The sequence below is a fragment of the Asterias amurensis genome, chromosome 14 (genome assembly GCF_032118995.1).
Source record: "Asterias amurensis chromosome 14, ASM3211899v1".
Classification (NCBI taxonomy): domain Eukaryota; kingdom Metazoa; phylum Echinodermata; class Asteroidea; order Forcipulatida; family Asteriidae; genus Asterias; species Asterias amurensis.
This window is the reverse complement of record NC_092661.1, coordinates 13,494,725-13,514,760: the sequence shown is the minus strand read 5'-3', so window position 1 is coordinate 13,514,760 and position 20,036 is coordinate 13,494,725. Positions and strand designations below refer to the sequence as shown.

The 20,036-nt window shown below is 35.6% G+C and overlaps 1 protein-coding gene across 2 annotated transcripts; it reads right to left on the bottom strand.

Moving 5' to 3' along the window:
- Nucleotides 1-308: 308 nt before the first annotated feature.
- On the bottom strand, nucleotides 309-18,545 carry LOC139946707 (uncharacterized). Of its 2 annotated transcripts, none has more exons than XM_071944355.1 (4): nucleotides 18,450-18,545; nucleotides 5,685-5,886; nucleotides 3,864-3,983; nucleotides 309-3,408 (listed from the first exon to the last, which is right to left on the bottom strand). In XM_071944355.1, the coding sequence occupies exons 1-3, from the start codon at nucleotides 18,500-18,502 to the stop codon at nucleotides 3,918-3,920; spliced, it is 321 nt and encodes a 106-aa protein (XP_071800456.1). In that variant the 5' UTR covers nucleotides 18,503-18,545; the 3' UTR covers nucleotides 309-3,408; nucleotides 3,864-3,917. The 2 variants fall into 2 exon arrangements, with proteins under 2 accessions (XP_071800456.1, XP_071800458.1); XM_071944357.1 differs by lacking the exon at nucleotides 18,450-18,545 and adding an exon at nucleotides 6,766-6,799.
- Nucleotides 18,546-20,036: the final 1,491 nt, after the last annotated feature.

The following is a 20,036-nucleotide window of genomic DNA, read 5'->3' as shown; positions in this document are numbered from 1 at the left end:
GGGCAAAATAAATGTGTCACTTTTGACTTTGAAATGTAAAAGGAAGATCCAGAATTTTGATTTCAGCTTTTGGAGACAATTTGTCAATGCTGGGGTACAAGATTGGCTAATGTACTTCAGACAAGTATAAAAAATAATCATAATACATATTAATAATACAAGGTTACTGAATACAACATGAGAGTGTCGTTGAGATTTTTCTCAAAAGCAAATTAGTCTAGAAAAAAAAATATTGTTGAACTCCTTATGTCAGTAAAATTTGGAATTTTTTTATAAAAAGATCGCAAAAAAAAAATACATGTGGCATTTGCCATTGATTGTAAAAAAGGAAGATCCAGAATTGAGATGTCAGCTTTTAAGGACAATTCGTCCATGCTGCTTTAAAACAAAATTCAACAGTGTTTTTCACAAGTAGACCTTTTATGATAAATTGTTTTCTAAAACATTCTAAAGTAAAAGAAGTAAGGGACAATAACATCAGCTAGTCCAGCCATTGTATTGTACATGTTAGTTTCTTGCAATATTTTGACTTTTTGAGTCCATGTAAGTTGTGAGTGCATAAGTACTTTACGACCAATCTTGTACCCATCTTACCAACAGACATTGTAGATTCACCCTCCACTCTCTTACTAACTCATTAATGTTACCAATAAGATAGACCAGCCTCTCACAAGTAACCCATGTTTAAATTCTAACTTCAAGTGAAATTTTAGAAAACATATGCAATAAGTTTGTTTATATCATGATGCTAAAATATTCTAATTTTTCTTTCTAATAAAAATATCTCATATTCTCCATTGGTGCAGACCTTGCCTGATTAGTTTTTGTTTTCAGTAAGTTGATTTGAAAGTTCATTTTTTGGGAGAAAATTATTGCAAGAAAATTATTTTTGACAGGAGGTTTTTGGTCCTGGTTGGTGTGCACACCGTTTTGGGTCAATGTCATGAAAGTTAAACATCTACATGTAAGAGTGTGGCGCCAAAGTAGTGGGAATTAAATTTTGTTATCTGTTTAGATGTATAATTTTTAGGCGCAGGCTTTCTGTGAGAGGCTGTTCCCAAGTTACTTAAAGATAAAATACTTATAATTATACTAATTACCCTCTGTTCATGCATGAATTCCTATGTGCTACTTGACTTGGGTGCACTTCCTCAAAAGTCAAATCCAACATGATTATTGAAAAAATTCCTGCACTATCCTACCAAAGGTTTAAAAAAGTTGTAAGCACTTAAAATGTGTTCAGTTTTTTTCTGAAGATCTACATGTATACACTGAAGTTTAAATACTTCAACTTTACATCGGCCCTTTACTTTCTTCTTGATTAGTAAGATTCAAGTCTTTGCATGATGCATGAAGTAAAAAGTGACTAGATTTAGGATTATCAGTCTCCATCAGGAACAGTATTGGCACGGGCTGAGATATGAAGCAAACCTTAAAAATTCTAAACAATAAAGTACTGTGCTCAAATTCCACTAATAGTGTTCACTATTCTATTTAAAGTGTTTAACACTTTACATGTCTATCATTAACTCAACCTCAAGTAAAATTGTTTTGTGGCTTAAAATATAGATTTGGTGTGACAGAGAATTGACAAAATTCGGACAAGCCATTTTTCCTTATCCCACACATCACTATATGGTCTTTAGTGCAAGGATACACAGGCCTTGAAAAACTATTCTGTTTTAGAAACTATTCTGTTTTAGAAAGTAACTGTTTTAATCCTATTAATATTTGAAGTACGCTGGATGGTTTACAGTTAATGCTGATAAGAACCTATAAAGAAGCAACTGTGCTTCAGTCCCTCCTCAATTTGTTTTTAGTATCCGCCTACTCGATGCCATGGTTTTAGTGAGAGCCTACATAAAAAAATAGTTAAAAAAATATTTACAAAAGCGTTTTCCACACCTTTTCCTAAACCTTCCTTTTTGATAAACTTGCTTGACTTAGATTCGGGCATACTGATCATGATAAGCTATTTAGAAATACTACATGTAGTTCAATCCTATTCACCTCACAATATCCTATACATGCATGAACAGATGACTATACCTTAATGCTACATTTTTACAAAAGTGCTTACTTTGACAAAGATATCGTCACCGTTTTCAAGAAGTGCCCCCTGCAGCAAAACTTAAAAATTTAATTTTGAAACCATTGTGTCAAAATGTTTTAGCCCCTTAATCTTTGGCATTTTTAAAAACCATGAGGGTTGAGAGTTGAGACTTTCTATTTTTATAAACAAACATGTTCTGTTGTACAGAGCATCATGTTTAAACCAATGTCTAAACAAAATTGCCATTTCAGAAACTTGTAAACTCATCTGGGTCACACAGATTGTCTGACGTTTCAAACTCATTGTTTGGCATTATGAAAGCACTTACTCTTTAAAGAAAGGGGCAAATTCAAGGTCGCCTGTTTATTAAAAACTTAAAAAATCTGGTGATATGATCATTGTGCCAGTTTATGAAATTGGAAGACAATGACATTTTGCCAAAAAACAAAAGTTGATTTTGATAAAAACAAGATATAGCACTTTACAACTTTCCAAAACTTTTCAAAAAAAGAGTTTGTCTTTTCTTGAAAACGGTGGCGACTGACAGACTAATCCCCCTAATTTTGTAAGTATATTTTACATATAATTATTGGCATTGCTTTTTAGATACGATACAAACACTCTGGTCCTTTAATGGTGATCACATTGAGGTTCCGAAGAGTGCAATGTCCACGTGCGTTTAGAAATGTCTCTAGCCTTCATGGCCTTACGAACACGTGTAGTCTCAACAGAACTGCTTTATCCTTCTCATCTCAATTGTATCTTATATTGTTCAAAGAGTCTGTAAGTCAGTAACTCTGTCTCCAATCCAGGCTTTGAGATGTAGCATTAGAGCTGCATCTCGAAGCCAACATGTCCAAATTGTTCAAAAGGTTTTTGCTAGAAAGAAGCTTGTAGAAAAGGGTTGATGATTCTTCAGAGTTCAGTGAATCCTTGAAAGTTCCAAAGAGTGCGCATTCAAAGTGGGTTCAGAAATGTCTCTAGCCGTGAATACACATAGTGTCTTTGCAGTGATACACCCTTCTCATCTCATTTGTATCTAAAGAGTTCAAAGGAGTTCCGTCTCCAATCCAGGCTTTGAGATGTAGCATTAGATAACTCCAGCACCGCATCTCAAAGCCAACATGTCCTAAATTGTTCAATAGTCTTTGTTGGTAAGAAGCTTGTAGAACGAGTTGATGATCCATCAGAGTTCAGTGCATCCTTGCAAAATAACGACGTCTTCACACGCCTTGCATCATGCAGCTTGCAGCATGGGTTGATAGATGTTTCTTGCATTCACAAGGTCTTTTGAAGAGAGTAGCTACCTGCTTAGTCCATGAAGTAAATATTTCTCTCCATTTGAATACTTGATTCTGCAAATAAGGAAACCCACTAGGAGTTACAATTGGTCCAAACAATAGGATTTACATGTACATGTTATCTATCCTCGAAAGGTCAACAGGAAAAATTAATGAAAGACTTCCAAAAAGTCCTTAAAGAAATGTTTTGAGTAGAACAAAACAAAATTTTATGAAGCAATATTTGAGACTGCTATGTCCAACTAAACTATCTAGCCACTATGTTAGCATATCTTTATTTGGTCAACATCTTGCCAGTGATTTCCCACTGTCACTTATTACTTGAAGTCTTAAAGTTATTTAGTGAAGGGACTGAGTGACCCTTTAAAAGGGAAAGGTTATTTTGATTAAGGAAGATCAGATTGTATTCTATGGGCCACAAACTGGCTGCAATGGCCATTCTGGTGTACAAGTATCCCAATAATATCTCAACATTTGATGATAAAGAAGTGATTATGTTTTCCACTTACACGAGTACCATTCTTGTGCTGAAAGTTACTGCATCTTCACAGGACAGTGAGCCTTTATGAGAGGGTTGTGCAGATGTTGTGTAGCCAATGTTGTGCAAAATGTCGACCCTCATTTGTCATCTAATGAAGGAAGGTAACAAAAATAGAACAGTGTTTAAAATATGCAATAGCCACATTAAAATTAGATACCCAAGTCAAAATGCATAAAATCTGAAAAGAGTTTGTAAGAGTGAGCATAATATAATATAAGGGGTGAAACGTACTAAATGTTCTTGTAAACACCTCATTGACACAATCATCCCTGCCATGACAGGGTTTTCCACAGGGTTCAATATTTTTTGGAACAACAAATTGTGCAAACCATTCCTGCACTAACCTCAAATTGCGCAACTAATTCATGCACTATAGTCAAATTGCGATTACTACACTGCAAGTTGCATATTGTGCACACCATTTCTGCACTATCAGCAAATGCCCCAACTATACACGTACATGTATTCCTGCAAGATTTACTAATTGTGCAAATATTATTTTACAAACCATTTCTTTTTCAGCTATAACAAAACCACCGATGAAATCCCACTTTGTGTACGATAACCCGATACATGTAGTTTCGACTTGAAATGAGAGTTTCAGATTTGCTTCCGCTTTTCCTTTCTTAGAGGCAGTGGACACTATTTGTAATTACAAAAAATAACTATTATCATAAAACCTCACTTGGTAACGAATAATGGAGAAAGGTTGATAGTGTAATACATTGTGAGAAACGGCTCCCTCTGAAGTGACGTACTTTTCGAGAAAGAAGTTATTTTCCACGAATTTGATTTGGAGACCTCAGATTTAGAATGTGAGGTATGGAAATCAATCATCTGAAAGCACACAACTTCGTGTGACCACGGTGTTTTTTCTCGCAACTTTGATGACCAATTGAGCTCAAAAATTACAGGTTTGTTAATTTGTGCATAAGTTGAGATACACCAAGTGAGAAGACTGGTTCTTTGACAATTACCAATAGTGTCCAGTGTCTTTAAATCCTGCTCCCCGCCGGTTGAGTCTTGGCGCTGTATGTTTCAAAACCATAGAACTGTCAACCTCTCATCAGGCCCCTGATTGACAATGTAATCTCTAGTAATAGCGCATGGTCAACTCAAGTGTTGAGTCTTGGACACAACGTTCCGGTCATTGGCTAAAATGCAGTCAGGTTGCCTTATGACACAGAGAGAAATGCCGGCGAAACGTCTTTACGAAATAGCTGACTTCGGGGTACTAGATGCTGCACACTATTAATTAGATCAATCTATGTAAGTTGCAAGTTCAAGGCGAATTGAAATGGTTGTCAGTTTGCTGAAGAATTTGCCAAGGCGATCAACGATTTGGTCCGGGCGCTACATGTACATTTCTTAATGGGCACATTTTGTAATTTGAAAGTACTGTCCGGGCGATCGTGCACAAAGGGGGATTTTAGTCCGAAATCAGTGGTTTTGTTCATGCTGAGAAGGTTTGCACAAAAATGTTGGCATGATCTTGCAATAACAGTTTCCCTGTGCAATTGCCGATCGTGCAGAAATGGTTTGTGCAATCGGGATATCGTGCAGCGATACAGTTTGTGCAATTTGCCAATAGTACAGGAGTTTGACGTTATTGCAGGAAACATCCTGCACCTTGTGAATACAGTTGATCAATGATGTTGCTGTAGACTTTGAGATAACGTAGTAAAGCACTCAGCCATGTTTCTGGAATTCTTTTGATTATTTCCACTGAGTAAAGTGTAGCAAACTAAGCTGAAAATACGTTTAATTCGAGTTTGAAAGACTTTCTTACCTCCTGTGCTTGTGTTGTGAGCAGCTCACTGTCTGTCTCCAACTCATTGTAGTCATCCATGGTTTTTCGGCTCAAAATGTTGAAATGCATTGTCTTTCTGTGGTGCCTCTTGTCTTTAACTTGCTGTTGTACATGTATGTTGTGTGTTGCTGGTGTCAACATCTCATGTTGCCAAACGTCATGGGGATCGAGAGGGATCAATCTAAAGGAAAGGATAATAAGAAATCAGAAATTAAATTATCTGTGCATAAATCGATACAATCCTACCGCAGATCCAAATGATTGTTGACTAACGGGACTGGTTTCTTACATGTACATGTAGGACCTGAGGACTCAGACTTTAGTTACATACAGATGTATCTACATTAACGTCAAACCAAGGTAATGTAAATCACTTACTTACAAATCAACAAAGAAAATTATAGTTTCATTTCATAAAAATGTAATTTGCCCTGTCAGTGATGACGCACACCCAATATTCAGACCGGTACGAGATGTTCTTGCACCAAGTGATGCAAAACCCAACATAATAATTGATCATTTGATGAAATGGAAACAAAATAACAGTACAGTGAAGACATTTACAAAGGAAAAGTTTTCATATTGCGCCAACACTTTTTCATTTGATATGAAAAAATATGGTATCTGAAAAAAATTCTAATTTACCTATTAATGAGATATCCCTTTTTTTTTGTAAAAATGAGTGAAAAAGTGCAGGCGCCATACGGAAAGTTATCCATTTAATCATTTATGCTTTAAAAATAGTGCACAACAAACGTTTTGTGTTTAAACATCCAAACATTGCAACACTGACTTTTTCCTAAACAAAAACAATATAAAATATTTACTACATCGACTGAACCAACCACACCACAACAATGGTCCCTCCGCCATCTTGAAAATTATAAAAAATAGTTGTACATAAATAGTCAGAATATTGACTGTCACTTATCAGCCAGATAATGCATTTATTTTTACCTGAATTTCGACTCTACAACATGACTGTTTCCCATAAGACGCAAGGGGTATTTGAAATTATGTTACAATTGCCAAAAAGACAAAATAGAAATAGGTTTCTTACCGCCATGTATAAAAAAAATTCCCCATGCTGGATGCAAAACTGGACAACCAAGACCAATGGAGGGCGCTGTTTAAAAAAAGTCCTTTGAAAAACTTAAAAAGTTCAGTACATTTTTCACTTCTCAAACACCAAAACGAAAAATTTCAAAACCCTTTTACGGAACAATAATATATAAACAATAATTTTAAACAAATATTGTCATGTTATACTTAATTATAAAATTCAAGGGAGGATAATAACCTGGTCCCGATCAATAGGCCCCTGTCATGACATACTTGGTGAGTCAGGGTACCAATTCAAGCAAACAATGCCACACGTTGAAGGAATGAGCACATGTTTTTTGTTATGACTGAAAGTGAGCCTGAGGTCAGCTGAACTCAACAACAATCCACTTTTCGAGGTAAATATACTTGTTAAAATTCTTAGTTAGTTACCCATGGAGCTAGCCCATGGTTAATCGGATAACTTTCCGTTTGGCGCCAACACCTTTTCACTCATTTTCACCAAAAAAGGATATCTCATTGAGGTAAACTAGATACTTTATTAACATATGGAGATAAAAAGTGGTGGCGCCATACAGAAAACTTTTCCATTGTGATGCACAAAGTTACAATGTGGTTTAGCTGCACCAAAAACTTCTTTCAAATTAAAACCCTTAACAAAACAAAACAAACTTACTTATACACAACCTAATCATAATACTAAACACGAAATTAATTACACTTTTTCTAACGAAAGTGGTTAAAATTGCTAAGCACCACATTGTACACCCCCCCCCAAAAAAAAAAAAAAAAAAAAAAAAACTTACAAAATCTGACAACAGACTTGCAATTGGACAAACTGGTAGGTCTTCAAACCCAAATGTTTTAAAATTTTGAAAACAAATTATAATGATTAAATAAATAAAACAATTAATAACTTAATATGAATGTTAACCAAATAAAAGATAATGGTTAGTATAGTGCCCCTGGAATAATCAGAAAAAAATCCTGAAAATCTTCAAAGCCTACATGATGAGGTCAGCTTGTAAATACTCTGATTTTTTTTGGATTTTTTTTTTATGACAAAAATATCCCAATTTATTAGTCATTCTGCTTTTAGTAATGTACAAAATGAAAGTTTTTAACCCACAAAATAGAGCAATGAAATGGGTGTTTACTGGTGTAACAAACAAATTATACTTTTTAACTTTGAACTGATTTTTAACTGATGTAATTTCATTGCAAGTTGAAGTATCAACCGTGCAACAGGATGGTGTTCAATGCATTGTGGGAATTCAAAATGGCCACTTTTTCCAGCAACCATATTTTATTTTTGAAACAAATTGTAGTGTTTAAAACCCAAAAGAAACAAGAAACAAGAACATTGACAAGAAAATTTAACAAAAAAAATTATTTTAAAAACATTAAGACTGGGTTGCTGTAAAAATCAAAGATATTTTTAAAATGTTGGCAGACTTCAAAAAATGGATTTTGGCAAAACTCCATGTATGAGTAGGTATGGGTACACAATACACAAAAATCGAAAAAAAGTTAAATCAGACATTGGTTGCCATGGTTACAGCCAAAATAAGATTTTCAGCAAATTTTCCAAGTTTTTACCCTTTTTAAGAGTTAAAATATAGGTAAATTGAAAGCACTGGTACATCTAAATGGGAAAACGTTGAAGTTTTTCTTTCCACACATATTGCACAACCATGTTTACTCTTTCAGAAAATGTTTTTAAAAATTAAGTGTGCGATCAACTTTGGATCAAACCACTATTTGAAATAGGGGTGTTTTTGTCATACTTTCTTATAGCGGAAAATAGGGGTCTCGAATGGGGCCCTAAGTCCGAAAGTGGCACTTTGTGGATTATGACACTTTTATAGTTGGAAGATAAGGTACCAACCTACATAAAAATGCAATAAAATGTTTTGGTATTTTAAGTGCGCGAACACAGTTTTGCCGGAAAGTTAGCACTTTGGCAGGGCAAAAACGCAACAAATGGCAACAAATTATACATTATTATTAGGTAAAAATATCAGTAATTTTTTTTTTTTTTTTTTAACCTTATGGGTGGATGGGACTTGAGGTGCATTAAAACAAACTCAACTTTTGAAATCATGTTATAGCCCATTGCCATGGTAACAGCTCATTTGTGGTTTGGCTATTTTTTGCCACTTTTGGGGTCAAAATAACCGTATTTTAGCATATACTTTATTTGCAACTCCACCCAGCCAATGTGCATTCTTTTTTTCATAAAACCTTTCACATCAATACATTGAGTCGTCCTATGCTTAACTTGAGACAAAAAAATTATTGCTTAAACTTTTACCCTAATGCTATTTTTAGAACATCATTAGCGCAATAATACTTTTAAGTCTTCCATCAATCCGGCACCTTTTATGAGCACCCTGTAGCCTTGTGGACTACCCAACATTGAGCAAGAATATTTTTAATGACCTAAGTTTTGGATTTTATACAACCCCCTTCCCTGCATGCCCCGCCCCCAAGCATATCAAATTTTGTTGACAATGCATTAAAAAGCGCCTCCTTTGTTGAAAGTCCCTTTTTAAAATTTCCATTGCACATCACTAATAGTAGGAAGGTTTATGCTGTCTTCAGTCACCTTTAGGGAATATTTGCCATTTCGGTTGTGATTGGGCGGTTATTTGTGTTTTCATGTCTGGGGAGCACAAATAGGCAACTGTATCATGTAGTGACACTGCCTCAACATGGTAAAATTTGAATTAATTCTCTTTATTGGCATTTCTTACATGCTGAACAATGATGTTGATTGAAAGAAAAAAGCAAAGCAGCTTAGAAGTATAAAAAATATAACTTTATACAATGTATAGTTCGAAGACTCACCCCAAGCTAATTCGGCTGGTAATAGTGTTATCCGGCTATGTTCAATTAGGGAACTTGGAAATTAATTGATTTACGTAACCATTAATTGTACACGCAGTCACTGATTATGTGATGCCTCTGCGCAGTGTTAAGGACGTGTTAGACATTTTTGATGTTCAAACGAAGAGCTGTGAACGTTCATTTTGTCAAGAAAATTGAACATTTTGTTTAAAGTCACCTGGAAATAGATTTTGTTTTCTTTCAAACATAAGAGTATATGCTTATGAACAATAAAACATTTTTTTTAGTAATTGTTTGTCACGATTTATATGTTTAAAAAATATATAAAGTTGTTTGGGGGCTGACTCCGCCTACCCCTTTTGTGACGTCAATCGAGGCAAACTTTGCCTGCAATGCGTATAGTAAACACACGTGCAAAGTACATGTAGGTCCAAGTTGTGAGTTGGTACATTTCAAAAAGGGTTTTTCTGCATTCAGCAGCAATACACCTGGTCGGCATTGCCGAAAAAAAGAAAAAAAAACCACTTGACAAACTCATGACTTGGTCCGTACATGTACTTTGCAAATTGTGTTTATTCTACGCATTACAGGCAAAGTCTGCCTCGATTGACGTCACGAACAGTGCCCTCTCGGGTCGGGGTCTACTCTCCAATTTGTAAATAACATAAGAACTGTTTTTTTTTAAACCTTAGTTAACTGTTTATTCACATTCAAATCATCAATATGTATATATTATTATTAATGACATACAACACTGCTCCCCAGTTCAACAAATACCAAAACATTTTTGTGAAATTCCTTCAGACCAGTATCTTATCTTTCAAGCCTGGTAGACCAGCTTGACTAAAAATGCTACTTTCGGACTTCTGACAAACTTAGCAACCCCCTCTATTTCCCAAATTGAACTTTGTTAAAAACACCCCTTTTTGAAATAATGGATTATTCCATTCACAATTGAATGTACCTGTGTCAGGTGCACTTTAGGAAAGACCAAGGGTGTATATTTACCATATTCAGTTGAAGGGCAGATAATATATTTGGTCTTTATACAGTGAAGCCTTCAACTTTGGGTAATTTTCAGAAAAGAGCTAAATTAGGTTAAGTATGGCAATTTTCTTATTTTTAACCGTTGTCATGGCAACCAAAGTGCAATGCAAAAACTATGCTTTCTTTTTACACTTTGGTTGAAGGAATTAACATGTGCAAAGAGTAAACAAAATCCATTAAAACAAAAGTTCATATTTGTTTGTTATACAATTTGAAAATAAACACATTTTTTTCCTAAAAAGGACGAAGTTTATGGCAGCACTGCTCCCCAGTACAACAAATACCAAAACCTTTTTTTTGAAATTCTTACAGACCAGTATCTTATCTTTCATGCCTGGTAGCGAAACTTTCCTAAATATGCCACTTTGGGACTTCTGACAATTTTAGCAACCCCCTGTATTTGCCAAATTGACTTTTCCTCAAAACACCCCTTTTTGAAATAATGGAATCTTCCATTCACAATTAACTGTACTTTTGTCAAATGCATTTTTGGAAAGATTAAGGATAGATATTTATCAGATCCAGCTGAGAGGTAGGTCCACTATTTGGTTTTTACACAGTGGAGCCCTCAACTTTGGGTAATTTTTACACGTGAAAAGAGCTAAATTAGGTGAAATATGGTAATTTTCTACTTTTGACCGTTGCCATGGCAACGAAGGTGTAAATGCAAAATTAATGCTTTATTTTTTCATTTTGGTTGATGGCCTTCACTTGTGCAAAGTTTAAACGAAATCCATTTTTGAAAGTCTGCCACCACTTCTTTGATTTTTAGAGCAACCCAGTCTTAAATATGTAAACAAATCAGGAAAACTGTTAATACTTTTCCTAAATCACATCTATTATAATGGATTTTGTTTTACCACAGACAACATAATATTTATCCCTACAGTCTTTTTACCCCTGAAATATTTAAAAAGAAAATTAATTACCTCAATTGTTCTCAAAAGCCAGTATATTACCACATAACATTAAGTCTGCCCAATGTGCTTGCGAATTGTTAATTTTCCCACTTTTTTAATAATGAACCAAAAACGATAATATTGATAGAATCAATGCCACAAAGTGGTGCAGCTGATAAACATATCACTGTTTTATAATGCTGATAGCAGTTTTAGTTATGGACAAGGTATAGTGCAATGGAGTGTCTTACTGGTGTATTAATCAAAAACTATGAAATTAACTTGTTTGATTTGGTTAAATTTTGTAAAACTTTTTGCAACCTGATCAAATTTAATGACAAATTTAAATGTCATGTGTCACATGCATTGTGGGAATATTGAAATGGCTGCCATTTCTGGCAACCATCTTGGAGTTTATATTTCAAGACTGTGAGGGTTTAAAGGCAGTGGACACTATTGGTAATTACCCAAAATAATTATTAGCATAAAACCTTTCTTCGTGACGATTAATGGGGAGAGGTTGATGGTATAAAACATTGTGAGAAACGGCTCCTTCTGAAGTGCCATAGTTTTCGACAAAAGAACTAATTTTCACGAATTTGATACCTTAAGTTTAGAATTTGAGGTCTAGAAATCAACCATCTAAACGCACACTCATTTGTGTGACAATGGTGTTTTTTCTTTCATTATTATCTCGCAACTTCCATGACCGATTGAGCTCAAATTTTCACAGGTTAGTTTATGCATATGTTGAGATACACCATGTGTGAAGGCTAGTGTCCACTGCCTTTAAACAATTAGTATTAATTTAACACTTTTAAGGAGCTCGTTCTTAATTTTTCAGGCCAAGAAATAATCTAAAATTAATTTGTTGAATTTTGTTAATTTTGTGTAAAAACATTTGCAATTATTTATCAAATTATGTGGCCAATTCAATGGTGATACTTCATGTTTTATTGGCCATTGCATTGTTGGAATTCAAAATGGCTGTCTTATCTGGCATAGTTAACACCCAAAATAGCTAAGGAGCTAAATTTATGAATTTTGTGCTGAATTGAAATTATGAAATTGTGCTTGTGTGAAGGTGAGAATAGCTGGTAACAATATCACCGAGCTCCTTTTAAAAGCGCCATAAGTAGCTAAGTACAACAAAACTATGCTAACTAGATTAAGGTTATCAATTTTGGTTTCACCCATTATACACACCGATGTGTGTAGCACTGTATACTTATTACTTTCCCCGAGACTTGTGAAAAAAAGGTTCCCATGCCCCATGTACAATTTGTGAGTGGTGTTCTGCTCATTTCTGCTGAGCAGAAAAATGTAAAACAATTTTGTTTTCTGCTTAGGCAGCTCTATAAAATTGACCCCTGGTCTTCACTGCATGGTTAATGGTTGTGTTGGTGGCTGGCTGCTGGACAGAGCCAAAGGGGAGGTTCATAAACAGCGGTTCATCACACTGTTATTGCCATTAATAAAAACCTTCATGAAAGGTGATTGCAAAAGAGCCACAGATGGCCCCCCAGGCATGATTTGAAGACAATTAAATAAAATATTTGATGGAGATTGTACTGGCCGATTTTGATAAATTGTTGGTGTGAGAAAAGTGGGACCACATCTGAAACTTGTTTGCTGTTGTTTTTGTCTAACCGTTTAACTGATGACACAAAATGAAAATGTTACAGGGTCTAGGCCTATAGAAAATGTAACATTTGTTTACCAAAAAGAGTGACCTTGTACATTCCAGGGCCTTTTGGCAGGCAAAACATCACACTCTTCAAAATGGAAAGTTTTACATTTTATTGGTCATCCATAATCTCAAAAGTATCAGCTAAACATTTAACAAACTTTGAGTTTGCTTCTAAAAACCTTTATGAAATTTTGACATTGCTTGATGGTTATCTCCTATTTGGTCATTGACAACATTGTTTTTGTATCCTTTTTATTTACAGCCATCATCAGAGACAGAAGTCTAACCAAGCACATCTGATGTTCTGCACAATATGATGTCAGCCATGGATATGAACAATCTATATGCAAGCAGTGGTTTACATGTATGTACTGAGGCTTTGGGATGTAATGAACTAGCTGGCCAGGCCAACAGTCTTGTATCTTGGAGCAGCCATCTTGTTTGTCGCTCATTTAAACCAGCGTAATCAAAACGAGGGTGAGAGTCAGAATAGATTGGTGCATTTTAGAGATATTTAGAATAGGAATTGATGATTGCTATTGCAGTCTTTAGAAACTCCTGGGTCAAGATTGAGTAATTTTGAGGTCATGCTGAACAGGGCCGAATGTCATAAAGCCTGTAAGCACAAAAATTTGCTCAGCATAAAATTTCTTGCTCGAAAAAAAAACAAGATTACCAACCAATTTTTAATTTGTTGCATATTGCTTGTAACTGGCATTCAGCTGAAATTCACGTGAAAATTTGGTTGGAAATCCTGAATTTATTAAGGAAGAAAATTTCATGCTAAGCAAATTTTTGTGCTTACAGGTTTTATGAAATTGGGCCCTGGAAACTGGTTTTAAATTTTTTTGACTCTGACTCTGCTTCAGCTTGACACATTTTTGAATCACATGAACTTCAATAGTAGTGGGTAGTTTGAGTGTATTTTGCAACAAAACAACTTAAAGGCAGTAGACACTATTGGCAATCCCTCAAAATAATTATTAGCACAAAACCTCTCTTAGTAATGAGTAATGGGGAGAGGTTGATAACATTGTGAGAAACGGCTCCCTCTGAAGTAATGTAGTTTTCGAGAAAGAATTAATTTTCCACGAATTTGATTTTGAGGCCTCCGATTTAGAATTTGAGGTCTCGAAATCAAGCATCTGAAAGCACACAACTTCGTGTGACAAGGGTGTTTTTTCTTTCATTGTCATCTCGCAACTTCGATGACCGATTGAGCTCAAATTTTCACAGGTTTGTTGTTTGCATATGTTGAGATACCAAGTGAGAAGACTGGTCTTTGACAATTACCAATAGTGTCCAGTGTCACCGAAAACTGCTGTTCTCTTGTTTACAAGAAACATTTTATGTTATTGTCTGGCCTTAATCTGGTGAGAGTAAAGCAGAATTTTCTAAAATGTGAGCCATTTTGTTGGCCTTAAGAAACTGCATGTAAATGCCTTCTTTCATTATCCATCTTGGATCAAACTGCTGCCATTATTATTGTGACTTCTGTTTAAAGGCACACGGTGCACGTTTGGTAATTGTCAAAGACCAGCGTTCTCACTTGGTGTATCCCATCATAAGCATAAAATAACAAGCCTGTGAAAATTTGGGGCTCAATTGGTCATTGAAGTTGTGGAAAATGATGAAAGAGAAAACACCCTTGTTGGACGAATTTGTGTGCTTTCAGATAGGAATAAAAGACTTCTAGCTAAAACTTAGAAGTCTTTTATTATTTTAGTGAGAAATTACTTCTTTCTCAAAAACTACGTTACTTCAGAGGGAGTCGTTTCCCACAATGTTTTATGCTATCAACAGCTCTTCAATGCTCGTTACCAAGTCAGTTTTTAAGTTAATACTTGTATTGAGTAATTACAAAACGTGTACCTTCCCTTTAAAGTCATTATTTTAGAATTAGTCTTTATTCGGAAATACTAAAACTTTGATAAATTTCAGGCCAAACACCTTGGCCCAATTTCAGAAAGCTAAGCAAAAAATTAATGGGGCCCCGGTGGCAACAGTGTAAACCTAATGAAATATTGGCTGGTTATCTGTTTCTGCTAAGTAACATTTTACTGTGCTTAGCAAGATTTTGTGCTTATTGGCTTTATGAAATTGGGCCCAATTTCATTTAAGCACAAAAGCAGCTTAACAAAATTATGCTTCGTAAAGTACAGTTTACTTGACAAAATACGATTTCACATGTACCATGAATGTGACTGGTTTCATTCTCATTTTTTCCTCAGCAGAAAATTATTTTTGCAATATTTCCGGCTTAAAGACACTGGACACTGTTGGTAATTGTCAAGGACTAGCCTTCACAGTTGGTGTATCTCAACATCTATGCATAAAATAACAAACCTGTGAAAGTTTGAGCTCAATCGGTCGTCAAAGTTGCAAGATAATAATGAAAGAAAAAAACACCCTTGTCACACGAAGTTGTGTGCTTTCAGATGCTTAATTTTGAGACCTCAAAATCTAAATTATTTGAGGTTTCGAAATCAAATCCGTGGAAAATTACTTCTTTCTTAAAAACTACCCTACTTCAGAGGGACCCATTTCTCACAATGTTTTATTCTATCAACCCCCCCCCCTATTACTCGTTGCCAAAAAAGGTTTTATGCTAATAATTATTTTGAGTAATTACCAATAGTGTCCACTGCCTTTAAGAGCAGCACTATGAATTTAGGCACTGGACCCAACTTCAGGGCACTGCTAACTGCATAAATTATTGTGTGCTTACACTATTCATCTTTCTTTGATTACAAGCTTTGTGATGGTTGTGTAGGCACTAGGCAGGATAAGCTAAATGGTAGTGTGAAGCAAGAAATCCTTGCTAAACTATGAAACAGGCTTGCGTCCAAGAGCATGGTGAGTTTTCATTTACAGTAAGTAGAACTATAAAGTTGGCCATTGATATATAAGTACCAAACTAGAACCTAGAACTTAGAAATATAAATTTGTGCTTATTTAACAGTAAGGAGCAGAGCCCAAATTCCTAGAGCCGCTTAAGCAGAAAATAATGCTCAACATATTCCTGCTTAGCAGAAATAAAGTAGAATACCAGTCACAAAAAGAACATGTCACATGGTATTTAGTCTGGTAACCCTAATCTGGTAACCATAATTTTGTTGTGCTTAGCTACATTTTGTGCTTACTTGTTTTAACTTCATGGTAAGTTCTGGTTGGGTGGCTTGCTGCTGTTAATCGACCAAGCCATTTTGTCAGCATTAAGCATCACTTGAAGTTGCCTTAAAGGTGCACTTTTCAAAGATTCATATTTACAGACAAAAAATGTGTTATCAAGCCTAAACTCTGCATGTATTCAAGCGGGGATATGTAACATTTACAATTTGAGGGACTGTTCATCAAGGTGAAATCACCTTAAAGGTGCAGTTTTACAAGATCTGTATTTAGTTACAGAAACAAAACCATGATTGAGCTGAAAACAGCCGGAATGTGTAATATCTATATTTTGAGGTCACACTGCGATGACATCACCAATCGTCACATGACACCAACTTTAAAGTGCACCTTTTCAAAGAAATGTATTTACCCGAACAATGTGTGATTAAGGTGAAACTTTGTTTGAATTCGAACCGGGATATGTTACATTACAAATTGAGGTAATATCATTTCTGAGCTAGCCTTGTAAGGTTAGCGAAGAATGCCTAGTAATGTGGAGTACGCACGTGCAGAAGCCCAAATTTGCCGCTAACCCATGAAATACGCTTGCTAGAAGCACTGCTTCCGTAAGCGCCGATCTGTGCTTACGGTAAGCAGAGCCACTGAAATTGGGCCCAGGGACCAATTTCATACAGCTGCTAAGCATGAAAATTTGCTTAGCATGAAATTTCTTCCTTGATAAAAACAGGATTACCAACCAAATTTCCATTTTGTTGCATTTCCTAGTTACTGGTATTCAGCTGTTGTATGGTTTTCTTGAAAATCAGGCAGAACATTTCATGCTCAGCAAATTTTTGTGCTTATAGCAGCTCTATGAAATTGGACCCAGGTGTGACATGCTGTCACGTTAAAGGTACAGTTTTACAAGATATACCAACAAAATACATGTTGTTGAACTGAAACTTTGCATGTTATCATGCTAAGAAATGTACATTACATCCAAAATTTTAGGTCCTGTTGTAGTGACGTCAACAAATGTAAACTGACGTCAAATTAAAGGTGCAGTTTTATAAGGACTAGCTCCGTTTTATTCGCAAAACCAACACACAGCTGTAGTTGGTTTTTATTAGAATCTATTAGTGTTACCGTAAAGCTGCAAATGTTTATTAAGTGTAATGGAATACGTTTAACAATCAGTTAATTTTCAGGTTTTTTTTAACCTTGTATTGTTATGCAAATCTGTTGTTAGCACAGTGACCTTTAATGGATAACCCCTTAGTATCTTTATGAGTAATTAACCTCGTATTACAAGGCTAAATTTTCTTAGTTATTATTTTGTGCAATCTCAATTTTGATGGAGGGGTCGGTAAAATATTTCACTCTTAAGATTTATCAAAAGTGTACCCGGTGATCACCATGAACTTTGGATAAATTTAAGATTAGCGTACACTTTGAAATTCAATTTTGATATTGAAATTGTTTATCAATGGATTATTACCAGTAAACCTATTTTGATCAGTGATTTATTAGATTTACACTAATTAATGTATTTGTATATTACTGTTATTATTGTTTAATTTCTAAGTATATTTCTGTACTTTGTGTTGGGATCCAGTGTCTTTACTTGAATGGGTGTCAAACCAATTGTTCAATCATTTTATGTCTGTTATCTATCTGTCATAATGGAAAATAAATTATTGACAACTAAATAAATTGTGAATGTTTTTTTTTAAATGTCAGACAAATATCTTCCAAACCCCAACCCCCAGAGTATCTTCTTATGGATTTGGCTGTAAAATTTATTTTTGAGTTAAATATGATTTAATTTCTGACCAAATCACCATGGATACCGAGTTTGTTTGGGTGCTGTAAAAAAAATTCCCCCTTTGTGTACATTGTGTATACCAACAAGCAGCAGTCACTGTGCATGGTGCAAGCTCCTTGCTTTATGGTGCAATGCACCACTACACTAGAATGTATGGGTACACGCTGCACGTGGTGCGAATGCTGAGCACAATAATTGTGATTGACAGACATTTAAAGGGTTTTAATTTACTTATTACAAACCACCAATGTGATCCTTACCTGATTATGTATTCATTGCATGGGTTTAAAATGTCACTCATCCACGAAATCATGCAGAAAATCACAATTTTAAGTTGCAACTGTCAAAAAACAAGATGTCCCGCTTCGTTTGTACATAGACTGGTTCCTTGTCGCCATTTTCACACAGCCAGGTGTCATTCCTATGCATTTTCGCCATGATGACTTCAGGGTCCATACATTTAAAGCGCCCTCTACGGTGTTGTCAAAAGTTTAAAGCATATAGCAACACGGAGGTTTCAAACTCCAAATCTAAGGGGGTGGTTTTGTTTTTGGGTTGAAAGTTGAAAGTTAACATCCAATTATGAATTTTAGTTGATAAGGATTGTAATAGTCCACTCATACACTTTATTGAAATTGCCCCCTTGCCCCTATAACCCCCTCCACAAAAATCACAACATTTTAACTTTACGAAGTATCCACCAGCTAGTATTCCCACAGGGTCTTTTGGGCTTTTAAGTGGAGTTTTATAACCACCCGCCTCAGTGAAACACTTCAAACAGCGAATTCCAAGCTTCCCTTTCGTGGATCGATTCCTAACCCTAACCACTACCTATCCAACCGAAATCATCCCATGTCCGAATTATGGAGTTTATTTTACAGTATAGCCCCACTCTCTTAATAAGGACCACTGTTTATAACCGCAAAGGTTTTTCTTCAAAACATCCTGAAAAATCCCAACCCTAACCCTATCCGCACCAGAACCATAGTCTGTTCCCCACAACCGAATCCAGACCGAGGAGTTTCAATGAGTTTCTGTGACAGTAGACCTACTTTTTCCTTAGGACTGCACTTTGTAAGCGCATATTGTAGTTATTTCACAACAGTCCCCAAAAAACCTAACCCTAACCGTTATTTTATCCAAACCAACTGAAAACACCCCAAACCCGCGGGAGTTTCTTGTACTATCCGTCCTTTGTTAAGGCCTGTTGTTTGTAACTGAAGTCTATTTCCGGCTGTCCTGGAAAAAACTAACCCAAATTCCAACCCAAAGCACCCTACACCCGAATCATGGACATTCTTTACATTACTCTTTCCTTCAGGACTGCTGTGTAACGGCAAGTATTTATTTCCAATTTACTTGAAACCCCACATCTAATCCAATTCCAACCAACCCAGCTGGAAAAAGCCCCATATTTTGTTATTTACTCCCACAAAACCTCCACAACTGGAGAAGATAAAAATACATACCTGAACCACAGAGTTCTTTGCAGTGCTCTTCACGTCAAGACTGATGTTTGTAACCGCAGAGTTTAATATTTCCAACCAACCAACCAGCCCTCTCGAAAAACCCTAACCCCAACAGCCCCAAACCAGACCCACGGAGTTTCTTTCAATACTTCTCCTAGCAACCGCAGAGTTTTACTTCCAAACTTATTGACAAAAATCCCTAACCAGTAACCCAAACATTACACCCCACACCAGAATCAGAAAGTGTTTTTCACAATAATCTTTCCACAATTTTATTTCAAAACTTCCTGAAAAGCCCAAACCCTCTCCCCAACCAAAATCATTAACCCCCTAACCAATCTAGTCAAAGGCACACCCTCACAAAAGGTGTTTACCTTT